We start from the raw sequence: 20,831 nt of genomic DNA, 5'->3' as shown, positions 1-20,831 counted from the left end.
ACGTGGCCATGTTGGAACTTACCACTTGCGACCTCTCCCTTGTCCTCTGAAAATGAAGGATTCTTTTCTGTGCTTACAGCCTCCTGGACCTTCTGAGAAACAGCTCTTCTCTTAAAGCAAGCAGATGCGGCTTTCTATGTTTTGTTATAAATCAGGACCCGCCAAGAGAGGCAGTTGGTTAGAGTTGGTGTTGGTGGGGTCCCGGTTGACGTTAGCACTGTTTGGGGTACCCATGGCACCTGGCAGCTGTGCCACATGTGTTGTCAGTGCCGGGAGGGCTGAAGGGAGTGAGAGGTGATTGACAGTTCCTAAGTTCTTAGATGCCAGACTGGTCCAGTGCCTGTCCTGGTCCAGTCTTACAGCCTGAGATGTGCTGCAGAGTGTGATTTGTGTAACTGACTTAAAGCCTATGTCTGACAATGACCAAGGAAGGAGAGCTGATTGCATTTGTACATGAACTGGTAGAGTTTTAAACTAGTGGCAGAGACTGTTGGTGTTCATAGGAAACAGTTTTTCACAGGAAAAAGAGTGGTTTGATATATAAAATGTTCCGATTAAATAAGTGTTTCAGAAATATCTCACCCTCTTTGAATGTGCAGATGATGCGTGCTACTGGCAGTGATTAGTTTCTGAAGTGTTGGTATGACTCACCAGACTGCGGTGTGCGGCTTCAGCCCCATCATGCTGATCCTCTCTTCTTTGTGTGTTTCCAGACCATCTACCTCGCTCTATCCCCACTGCGTCTGCCTTGCTCAAGTTGGCAGTTACCTCAGCTGTGCCTCCTGAGTCTACCCTCACACAGCAGCCGGAGGGAGCTTCTAACATACAAATATGATCTTGTCCCACCCCTGCTTAAAACCCTTTTCTAGCTCTTCCCATCATGATACGGTCTAGACTCTATGTGTCTGGCCTACCAGCCTGCAGACTGTGTGTCTTGGAGGCCAAGGCACCTGATCCAGAGCAGATGGTTCCACCATGTCCCAACTCTATGACCTTGGACAAGCTTCTCTCTGCCTCAGCATTCGCATCTGAAAAATGGGCATGGTGATAATAGACCCTACTTCATAGAGTTATCGTGAGGACTAAGTGAGTTACTCCACGTAGAGTGCTTAGAACAGTGCCTGGTTCTAGTCAGTGCTCAGTGCACATTTCCTGTTATTACATCTTCATACACAGGCATGCCTGTGCACTCTTCAGCTGCGCTGCCAGGGCCTTCTGTCCTCTGACCGACTCCTGCTGCTCTCATAGGTCTCAGACGTTGCTTCCTCCAGGGAGCCTTTGTTGGTTACATCACTTGCAAATATTTTCTCCCAGTTCATAGGTTGTCTTTTCATTTGGTTTATGGTTTCCTTTGCTGTGCAAAAGCTTGTAAGTTTGATTAGGTCCCATTTGTTTATTTTTGCTTTGATTTTTATTGCCTTGGGAGGCTGGCCTAAGAAAACATTGGTACAATTTACGTCAGAGAATGTTTTGTCTATGTTTTCTTCTAGGAGTTTTACGGTGTCAGGTCTTATATTTTAAGTCTTTAAGCCATTTTGAGTTTATTTTTGTGTATGGTGTGAGGGAATGTTCTAACTTAATTGATTTACACGTGGCTGGCTGACCTCTTATTTTCATCAAGGAACACTTTTTTTTTTTTTAATTTTATTTATTTATTTATTTATTTATTATTTATTGGCTGTGTTGGGTCTTCGTTTCTGTGCGAGGGCTTTCTTTAGTCGCGGCAAGTGGGGGCCACTCTTCATCGCGGTGCGCGGGCCTCTCACTATCGCGGCCTCTCTTGTTGCAGAGCACAGGCTCCAGATGCGCAGGCTCAGTAGTTGTGGCTCATGGGCCTAGTTGCTCCACGGCATGTGGGATCCCCCCAGACCAGGGCTCGAACCCGTGTCCCCTGCATTAGCAGGCAGATTCTCAACCACCGCGCCACCAGGGAAGCCAAGGAACACTTCCGTTTTCTTTTCCCCCTCTTGCTTTCTCAGTCTTGGGGCCGAGAAAGGGGGAAGGGGGAAAGACCAAACAGAGAAACCTCTCCCCTCCCCTCCCCTCCCTTTCCTTTTCTCTGCTTTCTTTTTTTAAAATTTATTTATTTATTTATTTATTTACTTTTGGCTGTGTTAGGTCTTTGTTGCTGCGCATGGGCTCTCTCTAGTTGCAGCGAGCGAGGGCTACTCTTCGTTGCGGTGCGTGGGCTTCTCATTGCAGTGGCTTCTCTTGTTGCAGAGCACAGACTCTAGGGTGTGCGGGCTTCAGTAGTTGTGGCTCGCAGGCTCTAGAGTGCAGGCTCAGTAGTTGTGGCGCACAGGCTTAGTTGCTCCGCAGCATATGGGATCTTCCCCGACCAGGGCTCGAACCCGTGTCCCCTGCATTGGCAGGAGGATTCTTAACCCCTGCTCCACCAGGGAAGTCCGAGAAACATTTCTTAATGAAACAGGGCAGCTGTACAGGTGGTGGTTGGAGGGTGGAGAGCATGAATTTCTGTCACTGCGCTCCCCAGCTTCTATCCCCAGCTTCTATCCGTCTTGGTCTGTCTTTGGCCTCCACTCCTTTACTGGTCGGAAACGCCAGTTCTCACCCGCCCTCTGGCGAACAGTCTGTGGAACAGGCGTTCAGTCAGGCAGCAAGCCGATTACCATGGAGAAGGAAGGCAAGCCAGGGCTTCCTTAGCACTCGTACAGGTGTTTACTTGTCTGTGCCTCTGTCTTTCCATTCCTACACAATTGATCTGCATATATAAACTGACAGATTGACTAGCCACCAGAGTTTGATTCTGGCCTTAAGTACTTTAAGTTAAACGTGTGTGATAACTCAGTTTACAATGAGTTTTTAGTGCAGTAAAAGACATGCTTTATCAGTGAGTTCAGAAAGAGTGATGGTATCTCAGATATTGCACAAGAAGTATTTAAGAGAAAAAAATAGGTTAAAATCAGTTAATGTAATCATCTCTGTTTTGAAACAGTAAATGCAGCTTTTAAAAGTTACTTTCATTGATGACAAATGTGGCCCTTTTTGTGGGACCACAGTGTAGCCTTTTCTTTGTAGTGGGGGCCAATGGGTTCTTCCTGCACATGCAGTTGCAACCAAGATGCATTTACTAAGCCCCTGCCTTCTGCAGACTTCTCAACCTTGGGAAGCCAAGTTACTGACTGTGTTCTACACTTCTCAGGGGGTGGTGAGGACTGTTCCTTTGAGAATAGTAATAATAATTGTAGCTAACATGGAGCATTTCCGGATGTGCTCTGCACTGTACTAAGTATTTATATATGTAACCTCATTTAATCCTCACAGTAATTTTGTGACTTATGGATAGTTACTATCTCCATTTGACAAAGGAGGAAACTGATGCTTATAAAGGTAAAGAAGTTGTCCAGGATCACTCAGCTGATGAGGGGTAGAGGTAGGATTTGAACCTAGGCAAAAGGACAGGCAGTCTTTAGAGCCGTACACTTACCCAGCACAAAGCTGGATGGCCCCTTGTGTACCCTTGGAAGGCCGAGGCCAGGAGACCGTTCCAGCAGAGGGCAAAGGGGGGCTTGGCAGAGAGGCCATTGGGGATGCTCTGTGAAGAGGACTGCTCTGTCCAAGTAGCCCAGGCCCTGGTACCCTGGGGTCCAGGGTAGGGGAGGTGGCTGGGAATGGACCAAGCCTGAGGCCACGCAGCCCAGGTCTCAGCTCAGCCCCAGTCGCCTGGTCTACAGCATGTCTTGAGTGTGCTATGTATCTAATACTGTTCTGGGTACCCTGGAAATCCCAGCGCCATTGCAGATGGCATCTCTATCCACAAAGATAATATAGTTTACATGAGAAGATAAAAGTTGACATTTGGATGGGGTGGCAATGAATGTTTTCTAAAATGCATCACTTTTCCTGTTTCTCTGTGAATGTATGTTTTCAGGAAATTCACAAGGGCATTCACAGCATTCCCAAGTCTGCATTGTCTCTCAAGAAAGGAATCCCTGGGGGCTGGGGAGAGAGGGAATTGCATGAAGGTGATCAAAAGATACAAACTTCCAGTTATAAGATAAATAAGTACTAGGGATGTAACGTACAACTTGATGACTACAGTTAACACTGCTGTATGGTATATGTGAAAGCTGTTAAGAAAGCAGATCCAACGAATTCTCATAACAAGGAAAATCCTTTTTTTTTCTTTTCTTTCTTTTTTTTTGTTTCTATTTGAGATGATGGATATTAACTAAACTTATTGTGGTAATCATTTAACAATATATGTAAGTCAAATCATTATGCTGTATACCTTAAACTTACAGGGTGCTGTATGTCAATTATGTCTCAATGAAACTAGAAGAAAAGAAAAGAAACCTAAATGTCCATCGATAGATGAATGGATAAAGAAGATATGGTAAATATATACAGTGGAATATTACTCAGCCGTAAAAAGAAATGAAATTGGGTCATTTGTAGAGATGTGGATGGACATAGAGTCTGTCATATAGAGTGAAGTAAGTCAGAAAGAGAAAAACTAATATCGTATATTAATGCATATATGTGGAATCTAGAAAAATGGTACAGGTGAATATATTTGCAGGGCAGGAATAGAAACGCAGACGTACAGAACGGACGTGTGGACACAGTGGGGGAAGGGGAGGGTAGGATGAATTGGGAGATTAGGTTTGACATAAATACACTACCATGTGTAAAATAGACAGCTAGTGGGAACCCGCTGTATAGCACAGGGAGCTCAACTCAGTGCTCTGTGATGACCTAGATGGGTGGGATGGGGGGGAGGGAGGTCCAGGAGGGAGGGGATAAATGTATACATATAGCTGATTCACTTCACTGTACAGCAGAAAGTAACACAACATTGTAAAGCAATTATACTCCAATAAAAAAAGAAAAGAAAAGAAATCACTTTCCTCCTGGCCTCCAACCTGGCTGTTCTCCCTCCATGTCCTTGGAGCATATGTTTCCCATCTTGTGTGTTTGTAACAGTGTGCATGTTTCTGGGTCCTTCACTTTCACTGAAGTCTCAGACCCCAAAGGGGACACCAGAAGGGTTGACGGGCAGCACCGGTGGGCAGAATTATCCTCACCCCTGCCCTGGGCCCTGTCTGCTGCCAGCCGCCTGAACTGGGTGGAGATGCACCCAGCTCAGATGCGCCTGGCGAGTGGGCTGGGAGGAGGAACAGGATCTCCCGTGTTTGAGCCAAACCCATTTCAAGCCACAATTACCCGGTTTCAATTGCAGCTGTGCTTTGTCAGGCGTCATGTATCCCTCCACATCCTCCATGTAGCCACAGACTGCGTGGCTCGTGGGGCCAGCGGCAAAACAAGATGTCTGGGGCTCTGCTGCGGGTTGAAATGATGCCTGTCATCTTTGTATTGTCCTTTTGGTACCTAGGTTTAGCGTCCAAGGGGTACTGATATCGAATGTGTACCCTCAGAAGGATGGGAGACTGTCACCCTTACCCAGAGGTGTGCTGGTAGGTGCGTACAGCCAGCTCTCCTGAAATAAAGCTCTGGCTTGCAGTGTTTGCCAGTTTCTGAGGTGTAAATACTCCTAAGCTTACCAGCGTAGCATCACTACACACAGTAGAGAAGAGATGGCCGGCAGCACACCTGTTTCCACAGATCGAGACCATAGATGGAAACAGCTTCCAGAGCAGAGTAAAATGTGTAGAATGATTAGGAAGTCATATGTTTTGAGCAGTTATTATCTTTTTTTTAAAAATAAATTTATTTATTTTATTTATTTATTTTTGACTGCATTGGGTCTTCGTTGCTGCGTGCGGGCTTTCTCTAGTTGCGGCGAGCGGGGGCTACTCTTTGTTGCAGTGCGTGGGCTTCTCATTGCGGTGGCTTCTCTTGTTGCGGAGCACAGGCTCTAGGTGCGCGGGCTTCAGTAGTTGTGGCACGTGGGCTCAGTAGTTGTGGCTCGCAGGCTCTAGAGCGCAGGCTCAGTAGTTGTGGCGCACGGGCTTAGTTGCTCCGCGGCATGTGGGATCTTCCTGGACCAGGGCTCGAACCCATGTCCCCTGCATTGGCAGGCAGATTCTTAACCACTGCCCCACCAGGGAAGTCCTGGTACCTTTGTTTTTAATATAATTTATTGTAACTTTGTATAATTTAATTTTCAGTAATGGCTGTGTTTAACAACTGGCTCACAGATTTCCTGGAAATTTAACGGTTATCTCTTGCAAGCCACTGTGAGCTGGCCTCAGCACACCACTGCTCTCACACTGCACCTGTTTCAGAAGACATTGTTTTGGGGGTAGGAATTGGGCCAGGAGGCCCAAAGAGCCATGAGAAAGGGAGGACCCAGTAGTGACTCCCTGGGTGTGGTGGGGGCTATGCATGGAGTTCCAGGTACCTAACCCCCTGTTTGTCCAGAGCCCAGCAGCCTGGCCCACGTGGCTGAGGGGTATCTGGGCCCATAGCGAAGCATCAGGGTGGGTTTTTTGTGTTCCAGGACTCCTCCTCAGACACTTTTTGCAGGTCCCTTGAACGTTGCTTCATCAGAGAGGGCTTCACCGACCACCTCCACACTTAGAGGTGATCCCCATCGTACACCCTCTCAGCCCCATGACCCCGGTCCTTTTCCTTCCAGGCACTCTCCACAAGTAATCTTCTCCACATTCACATGTGAGTTTCTGTGTTTGCTGCCATCTCTTCCTCTACTGGAAGCTCTAGGAGGGCTGTGCCAGTCTCACTGACCCGGAGCACCCAGCACATAGCAGGTGCTCAGTGAACACTTGTGGAGGGGAAGGGCCTGAGAGAGCAGGCTGAGAGACACGCACAAAAACGAGGAGGGAGAGGAGACAGCCATTTACCTTATTTGAGTTTCTTTTTCCAAGAACAAGCCGTTGGGAGTGTACTGGGTACCCTTTGACCTTTCCAGCTACAAGGGGTGTATCTGCTGCCAAGTGACAGAGACCTGATTTTAAATGGCGTGAACAATAAGAGAAATCCATTAGCTCACTAACAAGAAGCCCCAAGGTAGGGTTGCTCCAGGTGGGCGTTTTCAGCAGCTTGACGATGTTCTCAGAGACCCGAGTTCTTTCCGTCTTTCTGCTCTGCCTCCTTAGGGTAGAAACTCTGCTCTCAGACCAGGCCCTCCATGGTTGCCGGGAGCTAGAGGCATCACCTGGATATAGTCATTCCCTACAGACATCAGTTCCTTCCTGTGTGGCTCTTTTTAGGAGTAAGGAAACCTCTCCCAGAGACCACATGTCCTGTCCTAACGCAGCCCTGCAAGGGGACTAGAATGACCAGAGATTCTCAAAGTGGAGTGCCCAGACCAGCAGCACCAGCATCACCTTGGAGCTTGTTCAAAACTGAGGGGGTGGGGCCCAGCGATCTGAGTTTTAACAAGCTCTCCTGGTGATTTGGTGCTTGGTAAGGTCAAGTTTAAGAACCATGGCTGGCCTCATTGTGACCCACCCTTCAGAGGGAGACACCTGAACTCAGCTGGGGCTCTGCTGAGAGGAAGTGGGGAGACTGGTGGGGCTGAGCCATCCTCAGAGACTGGAGCTGCAGATGAGACACTTTGCATCCACTGCCTTTAACCAGCGCCATGAAGAAGACAAGGCTCAGAGTCCTGTGATGAGGGGCAGGGCTGCCCAGGCAAGAGCCAATGACTCTGAACCCCCCAACCTTTGCCTTCTCTCCTTCCCCCCAGCTACCAGAGATTCACTGACTGTTACAAGTGCTTCTACCAGTTGCAGCCTGAGATGACACAGCGCATCTATGACAAGTTTGTAACTCAGTTGCAGACATCTATCCAGGTGAGTGGCAAGAAGCCCAGCAGGTACTGTTGGCTCGGGTCCTGCCTCCAGATCGTCAGCCCCCTGAAGGCAGGGACCCTGCCCTCAGCCCCTCTCTACCCTCAGTCCCCAAAACTGTCCTCTGTTCCTTCCAAATGACAGGGGTGTCTTGAATGCCCCTTCTCTCTTTGCCCTGTGTTGTAATGGAGTTTATAGTTGTTGTCCCACCTGACCTTGTGAGCTCAGCGAGGGCACGCCTGGGTCTACTCCTCTGTGTTCCTCCAGCACCTGGTGCAAAGCCTGACACAGAGGAGGCACTTAGCAAATTGTTGAATTCATTGGAACTGCATACCGGAGGGGATACAGAAAAGGACAGGATTCCATTCCTGTCTTTAAGTAACTGTGATCCCTCTCGGGAGTTTAACTTCCATGCTGTCACACTCCAGGATGAGCTTCGTTAAGCATCTGAATGTGTGTACTGTCCGCAAAGGGTGCTCAGCTGTGGGGACAACCACAGGGATGCAGCCTTCAGAGATGATGTGCAGGAGGAGAGGCTTGCTGCAGGCTCTTTTTAAATGTATTCTATTTTTACTTTATTTTCTTAATTATAAAAGTCACATGTAGAAAAGTTGGAATGTTTGTATAAAGACAGAACTTAAATTAGCTAAAATTTTACTAAGTGCCATTAGTAGTTCAGCATATGGAATTGTCTGGTATTACTATAGCTCTTTCCTCTTTTCTCTTCAGGAGGAAATCTCTGAAATCAAAGCGGAGGGAAACCTGGAAGCTGTCCTGAATGCGCTGGATGCGATTGTGGAAGAAAGCAAGGACTGCAAGGAGCTGGCTTGGTGAGAAGGGTGATGCCTGCTCCCCCGGCCACGGGAGGGCTCGCGGGGAAAGAGGCAGCATTTCAGCATCTTGAAGGAGCTTTTCTGATGGACCCATATGCATGAGACTCTGGGCTCTCAGCCCCTGAGAGGACCTTGTGACAGGGACAGGTGGAGAGGACCAACACCAAACAGTGACCCAGAACAGAGAGACAAATGCATAGCCCCTCTGGGGGAGGAGAGCTGGGGGCAAGCGCATGTTGTCCAGGGGGTTGAGGTGACTGGGATGAGAGAAATCTTCCCGGGGAGCTCATTTCAGGACCCATCTGGCCTTCAAGAGAGAGGGTAGAGGGAGTGGGATGAGGCACAATAGCGAGGTTTGGAGTCTTATGTCGATTAGTCTGTCCCAGGCATCTGGTTTTTATTCATTTGTTCATTCAGCAAATACTTAGAAGCACTTACTATACGCCTAATACTGTTCTAGATGCCAGAGATTCAGCAGTGACTAAGACACGAAAGACCTTCTCTCCCAGAGCTGTCATTCCAGTGGGCAGCCCTGCTGCCAGGTTGTTCTGGGCAGGGTGGAGAAGGAGGCCCTGGGGACAGGAGTGGAGAGTTGAGGCCACCGAGATGGCGAGTGGCCTGAGCTCCTGCCTCTTGCCTCCATTCCCTGCCTGAGTAGAATCCTAGGTCAGGAGGAGTAAAAACCATTTTTGTGCTTTTCAGTTTGCTAATGCTTTGTGACATTCATAACTTAAGAGAATTAACTTTTATAACTGAGAAAGAATTTTTAAAGAACCCACAGTGGCTTCTACCCCACTGCCCATCAGAACTGACCTATCTCCTCACTCTGGGCACTCAGAACCCCCTAAACTCTTGCCTCCTCAGACCTATCTTTCCTTTATCTTCTCACATTAGCCAGCCAGGGCCTCTTGGGGTCTGGGCCTGCTCTCAGGCCGCCACCTTCCCCCCATCTCTCCAGCTCACAGTCCCATGGTGTGGATGCACCAGCAAGGCACATGGTCACAAGGACCGAGGAAAGTCATCTCTAGCCCTGGAGGTTTACAGCTGGAGGGAGTGTCTGTGGATGAGGAGGAGGGCTAAGGTGCGGGTTGGTGAGAAGAGGAGAGATGGGTTCCTGGGAGCTGAAGCTAAGGGACAAGGGGTTAGCGTTCCCCTCAGGAGCAGGAGCCATGCGGTTGGGTCTTGGGAGTGAGAGGGACCACAGGAGAGGCCTCAAAAGCCAGCCCAGCATGAGGCTGAAGGTGGGAATGCCACTGACTGGGTTTGGAAGGAGAAGCCTTACCCCACACGACGACTCCCTGTCCCAACCCCTGTGCCCCCTGCGGCCCTGCAGGCGCCCTAGTGGGATCCCAGAGAAAGACCTGCGCAGCGCTGTGGTGCCCTACTTTCTGCAGCAGCGGGACGCCCTGCAGCGCCGTGTGCAGAAACAGGAGGCCGAGAACAGGCAGCTGGCAGATGCCGTCCTGGCCGGGCGCAGGCAGGTGGAGGAGCTGCAGCTGCAGGGCCAGGCCCGGCAGCAGGCCTGGCAGGTGAGTGTCCCGGCCCTGCCCTCAGGCACGTGCTCCCCTGCTGCAGCCAAGGAGAAAACGGGCCCAGAGAGGGCAAGTGACTTGCCCAGGGATGGCTCCTCCATGTCAGGGTCAGGGTTAATCCTCTGTAGCCATGGTGGTTCTACTCCACGTGACCACTGCCCAGTACCTTTAACATGTGTACATTAGAATGACTTCGAGAGCCGTCAACATACCTAAAACATCCTCCATGCAACAAATATGTGTCCTTTGAGGGTGAACTTAATTTCTGAAAGTGGCCCACAGTCACTTGGGGCCAAGTTGGTGAATAAGGGAGAAGAGAGTAATCAGGCTGGGTGACGCAGATAGCACATGTGGCTACAGAGTGATGAGATGGATTTTCTCGCCGGCTCAAAATGTAGTTCCAAAAGAGGGTTTCTAGCGGGGCTTGAACGGTGGCCCATTATTGGGTTCTCTTCATCATTTAGATGTCCAACTTATGTTTACCTGTGGCCACTCGGCAGCTCCCTTCCTGGGGCAGACCCTCCTATTCCCGAGGGGAATAAGTCCCCAGATCCATGGCTCTCAGGTCCCCTGGTCTCCTTCCCAAGACCAGTCAGGGGCAATCTGAAGGCCCTGCCCCAGCCTCAGCAAGGCCCCAAGCCTCAGGGAGGCGGCAGCAGGAGGAAGGCTGGTGCCTTGCGCTGCTTCCTCTTATCTTCACCCCCTCAGCCTCCTCCTGTAACACACTGGCCCTGGGGGTGTGCAGTCTAGTGTAGTGTAGTGCAGTGGCCCAGGCTCTACACAGCAGACACCCAGGTGGTATAAGCGAGGCTTCAGCCTAGCGCCATCTCCTGGGACAGGTTCCACAGTTGAGAGTTGTGTCTCGGGTACTCTCGGGGCCGCCTTGCTGAGTCCTCCGGCTGCTCTGCCATTGGCGCTTCATCACCATGAGGCCAAGGGTCACTCCCCTGTCTAGGCTTTGGCTTCCAAATTGGCCAAATAGTGATCCCCAACGCCCTGCCAGCTCTGACATTCAGTGCTTCTATTTTAAGAGGAAGAAGGAAGCCCCCTGCTCTTATAGCCCCACCTCTCCCATTACAGCTACAGATGCTAACCATTGTTTGAAGTGGGTCAGCTGGATTGAGTGTTCAGTGCTGAGCCCTGTGTGGGCTCAAAGAGCCCTTTTTCACTACAATTCCCATGTCTGTAGCCCAGCTGAAAGTCCACTTAAGAAAGTTTCTCTGCTAGAAATCTCCGGTGAGGTCAGAGGATTGGGGGACACTTAAGGGGCCCTTTTTGAAAATCGGCTCTGCTCTGGGGGGCCCAGCCTAGGTGGCCATGGCACCCAGCCTGCCATAAACAACTGCTGAGTGGGGCGGATTTCCTAATATGCCCTGCTGGGCCTGTGATATGAGTTACAGACCCCTTATCATCCTGGGGGAAACCCAGGCCTGGAGTCAAGGACAGTGGAGGGAAAGGGTTTGGATTTTCTCATCTCCCAGTCTGTCTGTTCTCTCTCATTGATGTCAGGCTCTACACAGAGAACAGAAGGAGCTGGTGGCCGTGCTGAGGGAGCCTGAGTGAGGAGGAGAGGGCCCGGCCCAGGAGCAGAGGGCAGTCAAGGTCAAGGGCCTGTGGTCCAGGATGCTGGGCCTGAGTGAGCTGCCTCCGAGAACAGTCCCTAAGCAGTGATGGAATTTGCCGGAGAAGGAGGCCTCAGCTGTCTCCACTGCCGTTGTGCCTCTGGGGCTCCCTTGGGGTCAAAAACACACACTACCTTCAGATTCCTCCCTGTTTTCTTCTAACTTTAGGATTCTTGGCCAGCTCCTGCCCTGGGAATTAGGCACCATGCTTCCTCTCCTTTAGGTTCAGGCCAACCCCCCACCCTACCCCCATCACACGTATCGCCTATTCCTGAGCCCTCCCTAGGACCTGGCTTGGGGAATCGGTATTCAGTTTCCACTGATTGCCCCCTTGCTGGCCAGCCCAAGGGCCCTTGCCATGTTCTCCCCACATCCGCAAATAAACTTCCTCCACTACACTGTAATCTGTGAGGATGCTCCCTCTCCCAGGACTCTCCTGGGCCAAGATCCCCCCCTGGACTCCGGAGTCCTGGCTCCAATCGAGGCCCCAGCTGCAGGGCTCCGAGAGCCTCCAGGCTGGGGTGGGTTGGTGGGGGGTGCATCTGACCATCATGTATGGAAGGGCAGTGAAGCCCCTTGTCACAGAAACCAGGAGCCTTGGGTTCCCTGAGGCCAGGACAAGCTGCTGGGGGGGTGTCATTCTGTCCAGCTGCGCCTGCCCTTCTCTTTGCCTTGGGTTGATTCTGAGAGGCTCTATGGTGGGCCTCCCTAGGTGTTTGTTTGTGCCTGGTGAGTGCTCGAGCGTGGAGCAAGTGGGCCCTCCAAAGGCTGGGACTTTGTCCTCTGGCTTCTCACAACCTCCTCTTCCCCAGCCAGGGCCACAGGGCATCAGGAGTGACTTAGCCAAAGGCAGGGTGGGTGTTTCCTCCAGACTGGAGGGTGAAGGGGGTGGGTATGGGTGGGGGCAGAGCTTTCTTCCCTGGCGAGGGCTTCACCCTAACTCTGTAGAGAGAGGCCTGGTTGGGTCTGTCTAGGAGCAGCGGGGACACTCGGGAAGATGGCAGGGTGGTCCCTGATCATCAACCCCACCCCCCCAAATTGAGCCTAGTGGCTCCTCTCTCCTCCTGGACACACCCAAACATCCAGCCACCGGCTGTGGGGTGGAGGCAGCAGTGCTTCGTCTGGCAGGTCTCCACCTGGTGAGTGGGTGGTGGGTGAGGACACCCTCCCTCTTCTCCAGGCTGAGCTGAGGCAGAAGTGGCTTTCAGGTGTGGGGTGGGGCTTCTCAGGCTGAATGTTCTGCCCCTCGGAGGACAGGTCCCCAAGGTTGTTGGCAATGGGGAGGCTGTGAGGGCAGGAAAAGGATCGGGGTGGGGGCGATCAGGAGCTCAGAGGTGCAAGGGGCATGGGGAAGGGGGTTCCCACCTCATTGCCCACCTGGCCAGTAGCAGACAGAAGGGCTGTCCTTACCTCACGCCTGGCCACACCTGTGTTGGCTTTTGGCTCTTGGCCCTATGCTGCCCCAACCCCTTTCCCCGTCCCGAGGCTCAGGGCCTGAGCAGAGTCCAGCCGCCCCCATGCCAGGCCTGCTGTTGAGGTCTCTCTGAGGCAGGAGCCCTCGGGGTGAATGAGGGCATTGGCTCTCCCTCCCTGAGTTTGGCTCCTGCCCACAGGGCTGACGGTGGAAATCAGCCTGTGAGAGGCTGTAGCCCAGCTCTGTGCAAATCTATTTTGGACCTCTGGGCCCCCCTTCCTCTCTAGGCTCCCCCTCCTACCCATCCCAGTCTGCCCCGCTGGTGCTCAAACTGAGGCTGGGGCTCCGAGGGAGAGTGAGTAGGGGCTGGAGGACCTGGGGCGACCCCCTTGAGGAGGGGCTGGGGACCTTGTCTGGAGGCTGGCAGTCTTGGACTGAGGCCCACCTTCCTCCATCACTCCCAGGGGCCTGCCCAGGCAGCCGCAGCTCCAACCACAACATCCTTTGGGGTTTGGCCTAGGCGGATGACCCCCAAATAGCCCTGGTAGATTCCCCCAAGACCCGCCCGCACCCTTGCCTCTGGGGCACAGCCCAGAGAGTATAAAACAGCGCTGGAAGCTGGGAGGGGCAGTTGAGTCCTGAGCAGCAGCCCTAGCGCAGCCGCTGACAGACACACCATGAGACCCCTCATGTTCCTCGCCCTGCTGGCCCTGGCCACACTCTGCCTCGCTGGCCGGGCAGGTGAGTGCCCCTATCCCTGCCCCAGCCCGCGGGATCTGCGAGGGGAAAGCACCATGGCCTCACCTCTCCTCACCCCTTCCACTGGCAGTCCCTATTGGCAGTCTAACCACGTTTCTGTGGGCTCAGTCCATTTGCCCCCACTGCTGTCCTTGTGGAGGGAGAGGAGGGAAGAGCAAGCTGCCAGAGAGGAGGGGAGAGGGGAGGAGAGGGAGAGCCCTAGGGATGAGCAGGGGTGAACTGGGCTCCTTTTTTTTGCAGATGCAAAGCCCAGAGATGAGGAGTCTGGCAAAGGTGCAGGTATGAGGCAGGGCCTGATGGGAAGCTGTGCCCTGTATCACTCAGTGGTGCTGCCCACTCCCAGCACCCCTGTCTCACCCTGGTCCCCTCAGTCCCATTCTCCCCTCCTGCCCCCTCCCATCTGGCTCTCAGGAAGGCCAGCCTACTCCCCACCTTGTCCACCCAAACTCGGAGTCACCTGACCCCTGACCCCTGACCCTCTGCTCCACAGCCTTTGTGTCCAAGCAGGAGAGCAGCGAGGTGGTGAAGAGACTCAGGCGCTACCTGGATCATGGGCTGGGGTGAGAGAAAAGGAGGTGCTGGGCCAGGGCCCTGCATCTCCAGGATGGGCTGGGAGGAGCGACCGCTGTGGGAGGACTCTGGAGCCCCAAGTGCAGTGGGAGGAGGGGCGGGCATTTTGCATGGAGGCTGATGCCAGTGTGTTGGGCTCTCAGGGCCCCAGCCCCCTACCCAGATCCGCTGGAGCCCAGGAGGGAGGTGTGTGAGCTCAACCCCGCCTGTGACGAGCTGGCTGACCACATTGGCTTCCAGGAGGCCTATCGGCGCTTCTACGGCACAGCCTAGAGCTCTCAGCCCTGCCGGCCTGGCTGGCAGCCCCCAGCTCTGGCTCCTCTCCGGGACCCCTCCTCCTCCCCTCGCCCTGACCTCCCTGCCTGGCACGTGTGAGATCCCAGCAGCTGGGAGCGTCATCCCAGCTGCTCCAGAATAAACTCCAGAAGAGGAACTGGTGGGGCTGTGATTCTTTGTCCATCTATGGAGTGTGAGGAGGAGGTATTGGGAGGATGGGGAGTGGAGAGGAGGTTTTACCTTTTTCAGTCCCAGAAAGTGCTTCCCAAAATCTGTTGTTGAGTTATTTATTTATCCCTGCCTCAGTCCAGAAGCATTGAAGGTGGCTTCCTGAAGTCTAAATAGGGTTCTCCTCTCTAGCCCAGCACCTTCCCCCACCTCAACCCACTGCCCCATCCGTGACACACCCAAATAGACCAGATCCCAAAGGCCTGAACGCCTGGAGTACACGGCTGTGACCAGGACAGACAGCCTCGTCGCCGTAGGCAAAGAGCTTCCGGTAGACGGTACTGCCTGGTTTGGGGGTGGGGGCAGTAGCGGGCCTCCCGGCCTGGTTAATAAGCATTCAGGATGGGCCTGGGTTAGTCATGTTAGTTCTTGCCTGGGCTGAGCAGAAACTCCAGGAGCACCAGAGATGGGACCAGATGAAAGGGCCCAACACCTCCCCATCCCAGCCTTCGATGGCGGGTGGGGCAGCTCCAGCCTGGACACACGCACCTCCCCTCTCAGACCCTCAGCACTTCCCCCAGCCCCATCAAGAGCACCCTCCCTGACCCTCTTGCTCTCTACCAGCCCCCCAGCCCCTCTCCGCTCCTCTGCCTTCTGATCTCCGCACTCCTCTCTCCTCAGCCACTCCTCTTGGTTCCAGGCTCAGAAGTGCCCCCATCTGATCAGGCCTGGGTCTGGGCTCCTCCCCAGCACGGGGCGGGGGGGCCTGGGCTCTGCTTCCCTCCAAGGCAGGCTCAGAGCTGGGGCCTCACTGTAGTTTGGCCTTTGCATTCCCCTCCAGCGGGCCACCCTGCAGCAGGGGGCACGCACTGGGAGCCCGAAATAGGGAAGCTGTGAAAGCAGCGATGATGAGCAGGTTCCCGGCCACCGCCAAGCCCAGTGTGGCCACTGTGCCCGCCAGGCCCAGCGGCGGTTCCTGCATGGCCAGCCAGGCTCGGCGAGATCCCATATCAGCCAGCACCGCCTCCAGCTGGAAGTGCGTGCCCATCACTGCACAGATGTGGAATAGCTGGTGGCTGTGGCCTGTGGGGAGGATGGGCGGCGGTTGAGGGCACATACCCCATCCCCAGGGCTGCTCCAACTCATCCTGTGACCCATGGTGAGCACCACATCCTCTGGGCCTGCTACCCCCCTAAAACTGGGAATAAGAAACCCAATTCCCAGAGTTATTGGCAAGAGTGAGTGAGCTGCTGTGCACAGAGCCCCTGGCCTACAGGCTGCTGGTTTTGTTGTTATCTGAGGACTGGGGCTGGGCCTGGACCCCGAGGGCCCTGCCAGGAATACTCTCCTTTACTCAGTTCACTCTGTGCTCTGGGGAGCCGTCTCCCCATCCCGTCCCGGGCCAGGCCAGGTGTGCTCTCACCGATGTAATCAAAGCGTCCTGGTGCCAGCCGCTCAGGCAGGTGGGAGGCAAAGAGGAAGCCAGTGAGCAACGCGCAGAAGAGGTGGTAGCCGTGGCTGGTGCTCAGTGCCTCCTGCCCACAGCTGTGGCCCCTGCCCCAGCACAGTCCGAGCTGGCAAAGGAAAAGCAGGGTTGACGGGGAGGGGCTTTGGGGGTGGACATCATGTGTCTGGGATCTGGTGAGGATGAGGAGGGGGAGGGCGCAGCTGGACTGGGTGCTGGGCTAGGAGGGTGGGCGGCAGGGCTGAGTCAGGGATCGAGGGGGCAGGGCTGGGAGTGGGCACTGTGAGAGTCAGGACAGGAAAGCAGGAGCCTTACCCGATAGAAGAGCGGGAGGTTGTCGAACAGAAAGGGATAGGTGAAGGCGGCCGTGCGGAGGATCTTACTGAGTGCAGGGCTTTCTAGCTCGGGGAACCTGGGAGGCGGGAGTGAAAGGCTGGTCACCATCCTTACGCTGGGGTGGGGGTCAGAGGAGGGCAGGGGACCTTTGGCCAAGATGGAATGTCAGTGTAGCTTAGTGGCTGTGAAAGCCCTTAGGCCACATGACTCCTCTGTAAGTGACAACAGCTGTTAGACGGGGATAGACACCTGCCTCTTACGTGGCTGTGAGAGTTAGAGACAGCGCAGGGATGGTGCTGGTGCACAGGGTCTGGGCACAGTCAGTCCTCAATAAACGGTCCCATTGTTACCAATGTTGTTCAAGAGCAGTGAAATGCAGGCACAACCCAGCGGTCCTGGGTGTCCAAGTGTTTGTGGGTGCCCTGTCCTGTCCCTCCGCCTTCCCCTTCACCACTGGCCGAGAACCCACCGGGAGTAGCAGGAGAGGCCGGTGCACAGGAAAGAATTGAGTGCGGCGGCGGGCACAAATAGCTGGTGCAGGCGGCTGTGCAGCCAGGAGGCCGGCATGGAGTAGGCGGCATAGGGGAAGGCGCAGCCTGGCGGGGGGCGGGGCGGGAGCTGAGGCCCCGCCCCAGAGACCCCGCGCCACACCCCCGCCCCGCCCCGGAACGCCCCCGCCCCCCCCTGCCCACCGCTCCGGCCTCCGCTGCGGGGCTCACCCAGGCTGTAGAGGCTGAGCGCGCCGTAGTCCAGGAAGTAGCAGATGTGACGCGCGCGGGGTGACATGGAGCTGAAGGTGTGCGCGCAGCACGACGCAAACGGGTAGAGGCAGGCGGGCAGCAGGAAGACGAGCAGCGGCCAGTGGTAGGGCTCCGACCGGAAGCCCTGGCCTCCCGCCAGCGCCAGGAGGCGCCACAGGAAGTACCTGCGGCGGGCACGTGCTCAGGCCACCGGACCCCCAGCGACTCCCAGTGCAGCCCGCGGGCCCGGACGGTCCCGGTCCGCCTGAGTACCCCCTTGAGCTCGAGGCCCAAACCTGGGACAGAGCCTCCCTCACCAGGTGGGCAGGAAGTGAGTCCAGATGTTGACGGTCTCGTTGGTCATCTGGAAGGAGCTGAGGACACAGTCCAAGGCCGAGCTGGTGGGGCGGCGGTAGCCAGACATGATACCATCTTCCCAGAACACCTGGGGTTGTGGGGGGCAGGGAGAGGAGAGGAGTCACTGTGTCCCACCCTTTCTCTCCAAGGGACTCCACTGTATCCCACCCTTTCTCTGGAAGCAGGGTTGAAGGGAATGGGCTGGAGATCACAAAGGCCCCAAAAGTCAAACTAAATCCAACCCCATCTCACCACAGGTTCCAGTACCCAGAGAGCAGGTGAGAAACAGAAGAGGCAGAGTAAGGGGACAAGATAGGATGGACACAGGGTGCTCTGAGGAAGGCGACTCTGGATAAAGGCGCGTTCTGGGCTCTAGGGAGCCGGTCACAAGCCTGTTCCTTAGAGAACAGAAGAGTCCCACACTGAAATGGCAGGGATAAGAGCTAGCCTAGAGCAGGGACTTCTGCACTTGCAAAAAGAGAAGAAACTGCCCCAGCCAGTCCCCTGAGAAGTAGGAGTTGGTGAATCCCTCACCCTGGGGACCTGGTGGATGCGAAGGAGTTGGGGCAGCTTGAGACTGAGCATGGTGGCCCGGCACCTCCACGTTGACCTAGAGACAAAGGGCAGGGGGAATTAGGTATCTGCCCCCATCCACAGGTCCCTTTTCGCCCAGGTCCAGGCTGGACCTGGTCACTGAGTCCCAGGGTAGGCTGTGTACACGGGCATGCATGCGGGTGGCAGCTGGCCACCAAGCTGCTTGCTTCAGGCCAGGGGAGGCTGGCCCAGCTTCCCCAGTGGTCATAACCCCAACCCCTCCCCAGCCTAGCCTGGGGGCTATTTAGTTCCCCCATTGAGAGGGGCTGGTCAGCCTCAACTCAGCAAGGAGTGGAGGGTCCTCCTCAGCCAGAAGGCTGCCTCAGTAACCCTGGACCCTGGAGCCAGGTCCCCAACCCCCAATTTTTGTCTCAGAAGAACCCTGACGTACGGAGGACAGCACAGAGAGAGCCTAAGCACACACCACCACCGCCATTGCCAGCACCAGAAAGCCCCTTGGCTCACAGTGCCTGGGCTGAGCACAGAAAACTTAGGGTGCTCAGGGAGAATTCTTGGAGAGGCCAGATGCCTACCGGTGGGACAAGGAATTAGGGGGATGCCTGGCTCTTCTCTGAAGACTACACTTGTGCCCCGGGGGACATTTGGGGTCCCTGCCCCTCCTGAGCCCCGGCCCCTCAGCCTCAGACCTGTGCGCTGCTTCCGGGTGGCCGCAGCTTTGCTGCCCCTCCCGCCTCTCAGGCCGCCTCTCCCAGGCACATTCCTTGGCACAAGTGGATGGCCTGGGCCACCGGGGTGGGTGGAACTGCCCCGGGAGGAGGGAGAACAGGACACTCCTCCCACCTCTCCAGGCCAAAACTTTCCAGCCCCGCCCCACGCCTCTTCCTGTCATCGCTTTGCCTACTCTCTGTGTGCATGTTTGCTCCACACACACTCTGGGCCCTCACACCGCCAGCCCGAACCCAAAGCCTCTGTTCCTGTCTTTCAACATTTGGGGGGCCCTCTGCCCTTGAGCTGGGGGCTGGGGACCCCGCTGGGCACAAGGCCGACCTGGTCCCTAGTCCCTGCACCCTGGCTGAGATTTGATAGATGACCCCGGGAATTCCCTGGCGGTCCAGTGGTTAGGACTCTGTGCTTTCACTGCCGAGGGCCTGGGTTTGATCCCGGGTCAGGGAGCTAAGATCCCACTACCACAAGCCTTGGGGCGCAGCCAAAAAAAAAAAAGAAACTGAGATAGATAGATGACCCCTCCCGGAAGTGGGATGGGGGTATTCTAAACTATCCCGAGTGCGGCCCAGCTGCCTGGGGGAGGGGTGGACCAGGACGATGCTGGCGTCTAGCTCCCCTCAGGGTCCCTTCCCTCAGCACTGGGGTTCAGAGGTCTCTGAAGTAGTTTGTGCTGTAGCCATGGAAAAGGGGGAGGGGCCGGCCGGAGCAGGCAAGTGGCCTCTAGTTCCCCAGAATGGGCGTCTTGGCCCCAGGTGAGCTTCCTTACCCAGAGTTTGATGGGCGCTCCTAAGCTGGTGGGTCGGCAGGCCCCGGGCTCCACGGGTGGAGTCCCTGCCTCTTGCCAGCCGGGCCAATGGGAGGGAGAAGAGAGTGGCGGGCAGGCGGGCCAAGCCTGGGCGGGGAGTGGGAGACAAAAGGGAGCCAGAGAACAATCCCAGCCTTGTCCAGCCTCCAGGGAGCAGTGCGGGGTGGCCCAGCCCCATTAGCAGGCAGCTCACTCGGGCTCCAGCACACAGCCAGCCCCTCCAGCTTGACCCCACCCCACTGAGAGCAGACTGGCCGGAAGAGGCCAGGGCCCTAGCCAGGATGCAGCCAGGGTGGTGCAGAGCGCCCCCCTCAGACCAGGCTGCCCCACAGCTCCAGGGTTCCAGACTCTCCCAGGAGCTGAGGGTGGCTCTGCCTTAAGCTGGGCAGAGGAATCCAAACCCTGAATTTGAATTCTCCAAAACCTCTTCTCACTGTGCTTCGCTGCCTCTCAGCGGCTGGTGCTGGGCGGAATCCACAGCAAATGCATTTGGTAAATGTTGGTTCAACCACAAGGGGTTCACCAAGCTTCTCCACTCCCCAGACACACTTGAGGTGTCAGTCCTTGCGGAGGGATGGGGTTGAAGACTCAGAGGCTGGTTTCAAGGTTCACCCTCACCTCTCCTTTGAGGAAGTTTCTCCCTGATTCAGAGGACCCAGCTGAAAACTGCAAACCACCCCCAGGGAGCACTGTAGCCTTCAAAATAGTTGACCCTTGAACATAGGTTTGAACTGCATTTATATGCAGATTTCTTTCACTAAATATGTACTCAGTACTACATGGTCCCCAGTTCATTGAATCGTGGATGCGGAACTGCAGATACAGAGGGCGGACTGTAAAATCAAGTGCAGATTTTTTCTTGCATAGGGGTCAACGCCCTAAAACCTCATATTGTTCAGGATCATCTGTATATTGTTTTCACCTATCACCCTTGTGA

The 20,831-nt window shown here is 54.8% G+C and overlaps 3 protein-coding genes across 7 annotated transcripts in view; 2 read left to right on the top strand and 1 right to left on the bottom strand.

Annotated features, from left to right (window-relative positions):
• Positions 1 to 12,127, top strand: part of LOC309611625 (solute carrier family 25 member 44) — a 45,447-nt gene extending 33,320 nt beyond the window's left edge. For 3 of the 5 annotated variants that reach the window (XM_082356352.1, XM_082356351.1, XM_082356356.1), the window contains 4 exons: positions 7,634 to 7,739; positions 8,466 to 8,566; positions 9,903 to 10,098; positions 11,611 to 12,127. In XM_082356352.1, coding sequence (XP_082212478.1) covers positions 7,634 to 7,739; positions 8,466 to 8,566; positions 9,903 to 10,098; positions 11,611 to 11,664 — 457 coding nt within the window. In that variant the 3' untranslated portion in view covers positions 11,665 to 12,127. Of the gene's footprint in view, positions 1 to 4,265; positions 4,358 to 7,633; positions 7,740 to 8,465; positions 8,567 to 9,902; positions 10,099 to 11,610 lie in introns of all 5 variants that reach the window. The other 2 variants (XM_082356353.1, XM_082356357.1) reach the window with 2 other exon arrangements.
• A 152-nt stretch (positions 12,128 to 12,279) lies between these two features.
• On the top strand, positions 12,280 to 14,899 carry BGLAP (bone gamma-carboxyglutamate protein). Its single transcript, XM_082366022.1, has 4 exons — positions 12,280 to 13,878; positions 14,137 to 14,175; positions 14,387 to 14,456; positions 14,610 to 14,899. The coding sequence occupies exons 1-4, from the start codon at positions 13,815 to 13,817 to the stop codon at positions 14,737 to 14,739; spliced, it is 303 nt and encodes a 100-aa protein (XP_082222148.1). The 5' UTR covers positions 12,280 to 13,814; the 3' UTR covers positions 14,740 to 14,899.
• A 114-nt stretch (positions 14,900 to 15,013) lies between these two features.
• PAQR6 (progestin and adipoQ receptor family member 6) lies at positions 15,014 to 19,464 on the bottom strand. Its single transcript, XM_082358442.1, has 8 exons — positions 19,050 to 19,464; positions 18,343 to 18,418; positions 17,769 to 17,896; positions 17,431 to 17,636; positions 17,181 to 17,307; positions 16,691 to 16,787; positions 16,334 to 16,484; positions 15,014 to 15,993 (listed from the first exon to the last, which is right to left on the bottom strand). The coding sequence occupies exons 1-8, from the start codon at positions 19,250 to 19,252 to the stop codon at positions 15,719 to 15,721; spliced, it is 1,263 nt and encodes a 420-aa protein (XP_082214568.1). The 5' UTR covers positions 19,253 to 19,464; the 3' UTR covers positions 15,014 to 15,718.
• Positions 19,465 to 20,831: the final 1,367 nt, after the last annotated feature.

This window comes from Balaenoptera borealis, assembly GCF_965194805.1.
Source record: "Balaenoptera borealis genome assembly, chromosome: 1".
Classification (NCBI taxonomy): Eukaryota; Metazoa; Chordata; class Mammalia; order Artiodactyla; family Balaenopteridae; genus Balaenoptera; species Balaenoptera borealis.
Note: the sequence above shows the minus strand (reverse complement) of the source record. Positions and strands in the feature narration are given on the sequence as shown.

Bases quoted from the DNA above. Each gene is read 5' to 3' on its own strand.
- PAQR6 (XM_082358442.1), bottom strand. From the start codon at position 19,252: ATGACAGGAAGAGGCGTGGGGCGGGGCTGGAAAGTTTTGGCCTGGAGA. The intron at 18,419-19,049 runs GTCTGAGGCTGA...CTTTGTCTCTAG, and splicing joins CACCCGGAAGCAGCGCACAG to GTCAACGTGGAGGTGCCGGG. The intron at 17,637-17,768 runs GTGAGGGAGGCT...TGCCCGCCGCAG, and splicing joins ACTCACTTCCTGCCCACCTG to GTACTTCCTGTGGCGCCTCC.
- BGLAP (XM_082366022.1), top strand. From the start codon at position 13,815: ATGAGACCCCTCATGTTCCTCGCCCTGCTGGCCCTGGCCACACTCTGC. The intron at 13,879-14,136 runs GTGAGTGCCCCT...TTTTTTTTGCAG, and splicing joins CTGCCTCGCTGGCCGGGCAG to ATGCAAAGCCCAGAGATGAG. The intron at 14,176-14,386 runs GTATGAGGCAGG...TCTGCTCCACAG, and splicing joins GGAGTCTGGCAAAGGTGCAG to CCTTTGTGTCCAAGCAGGAG.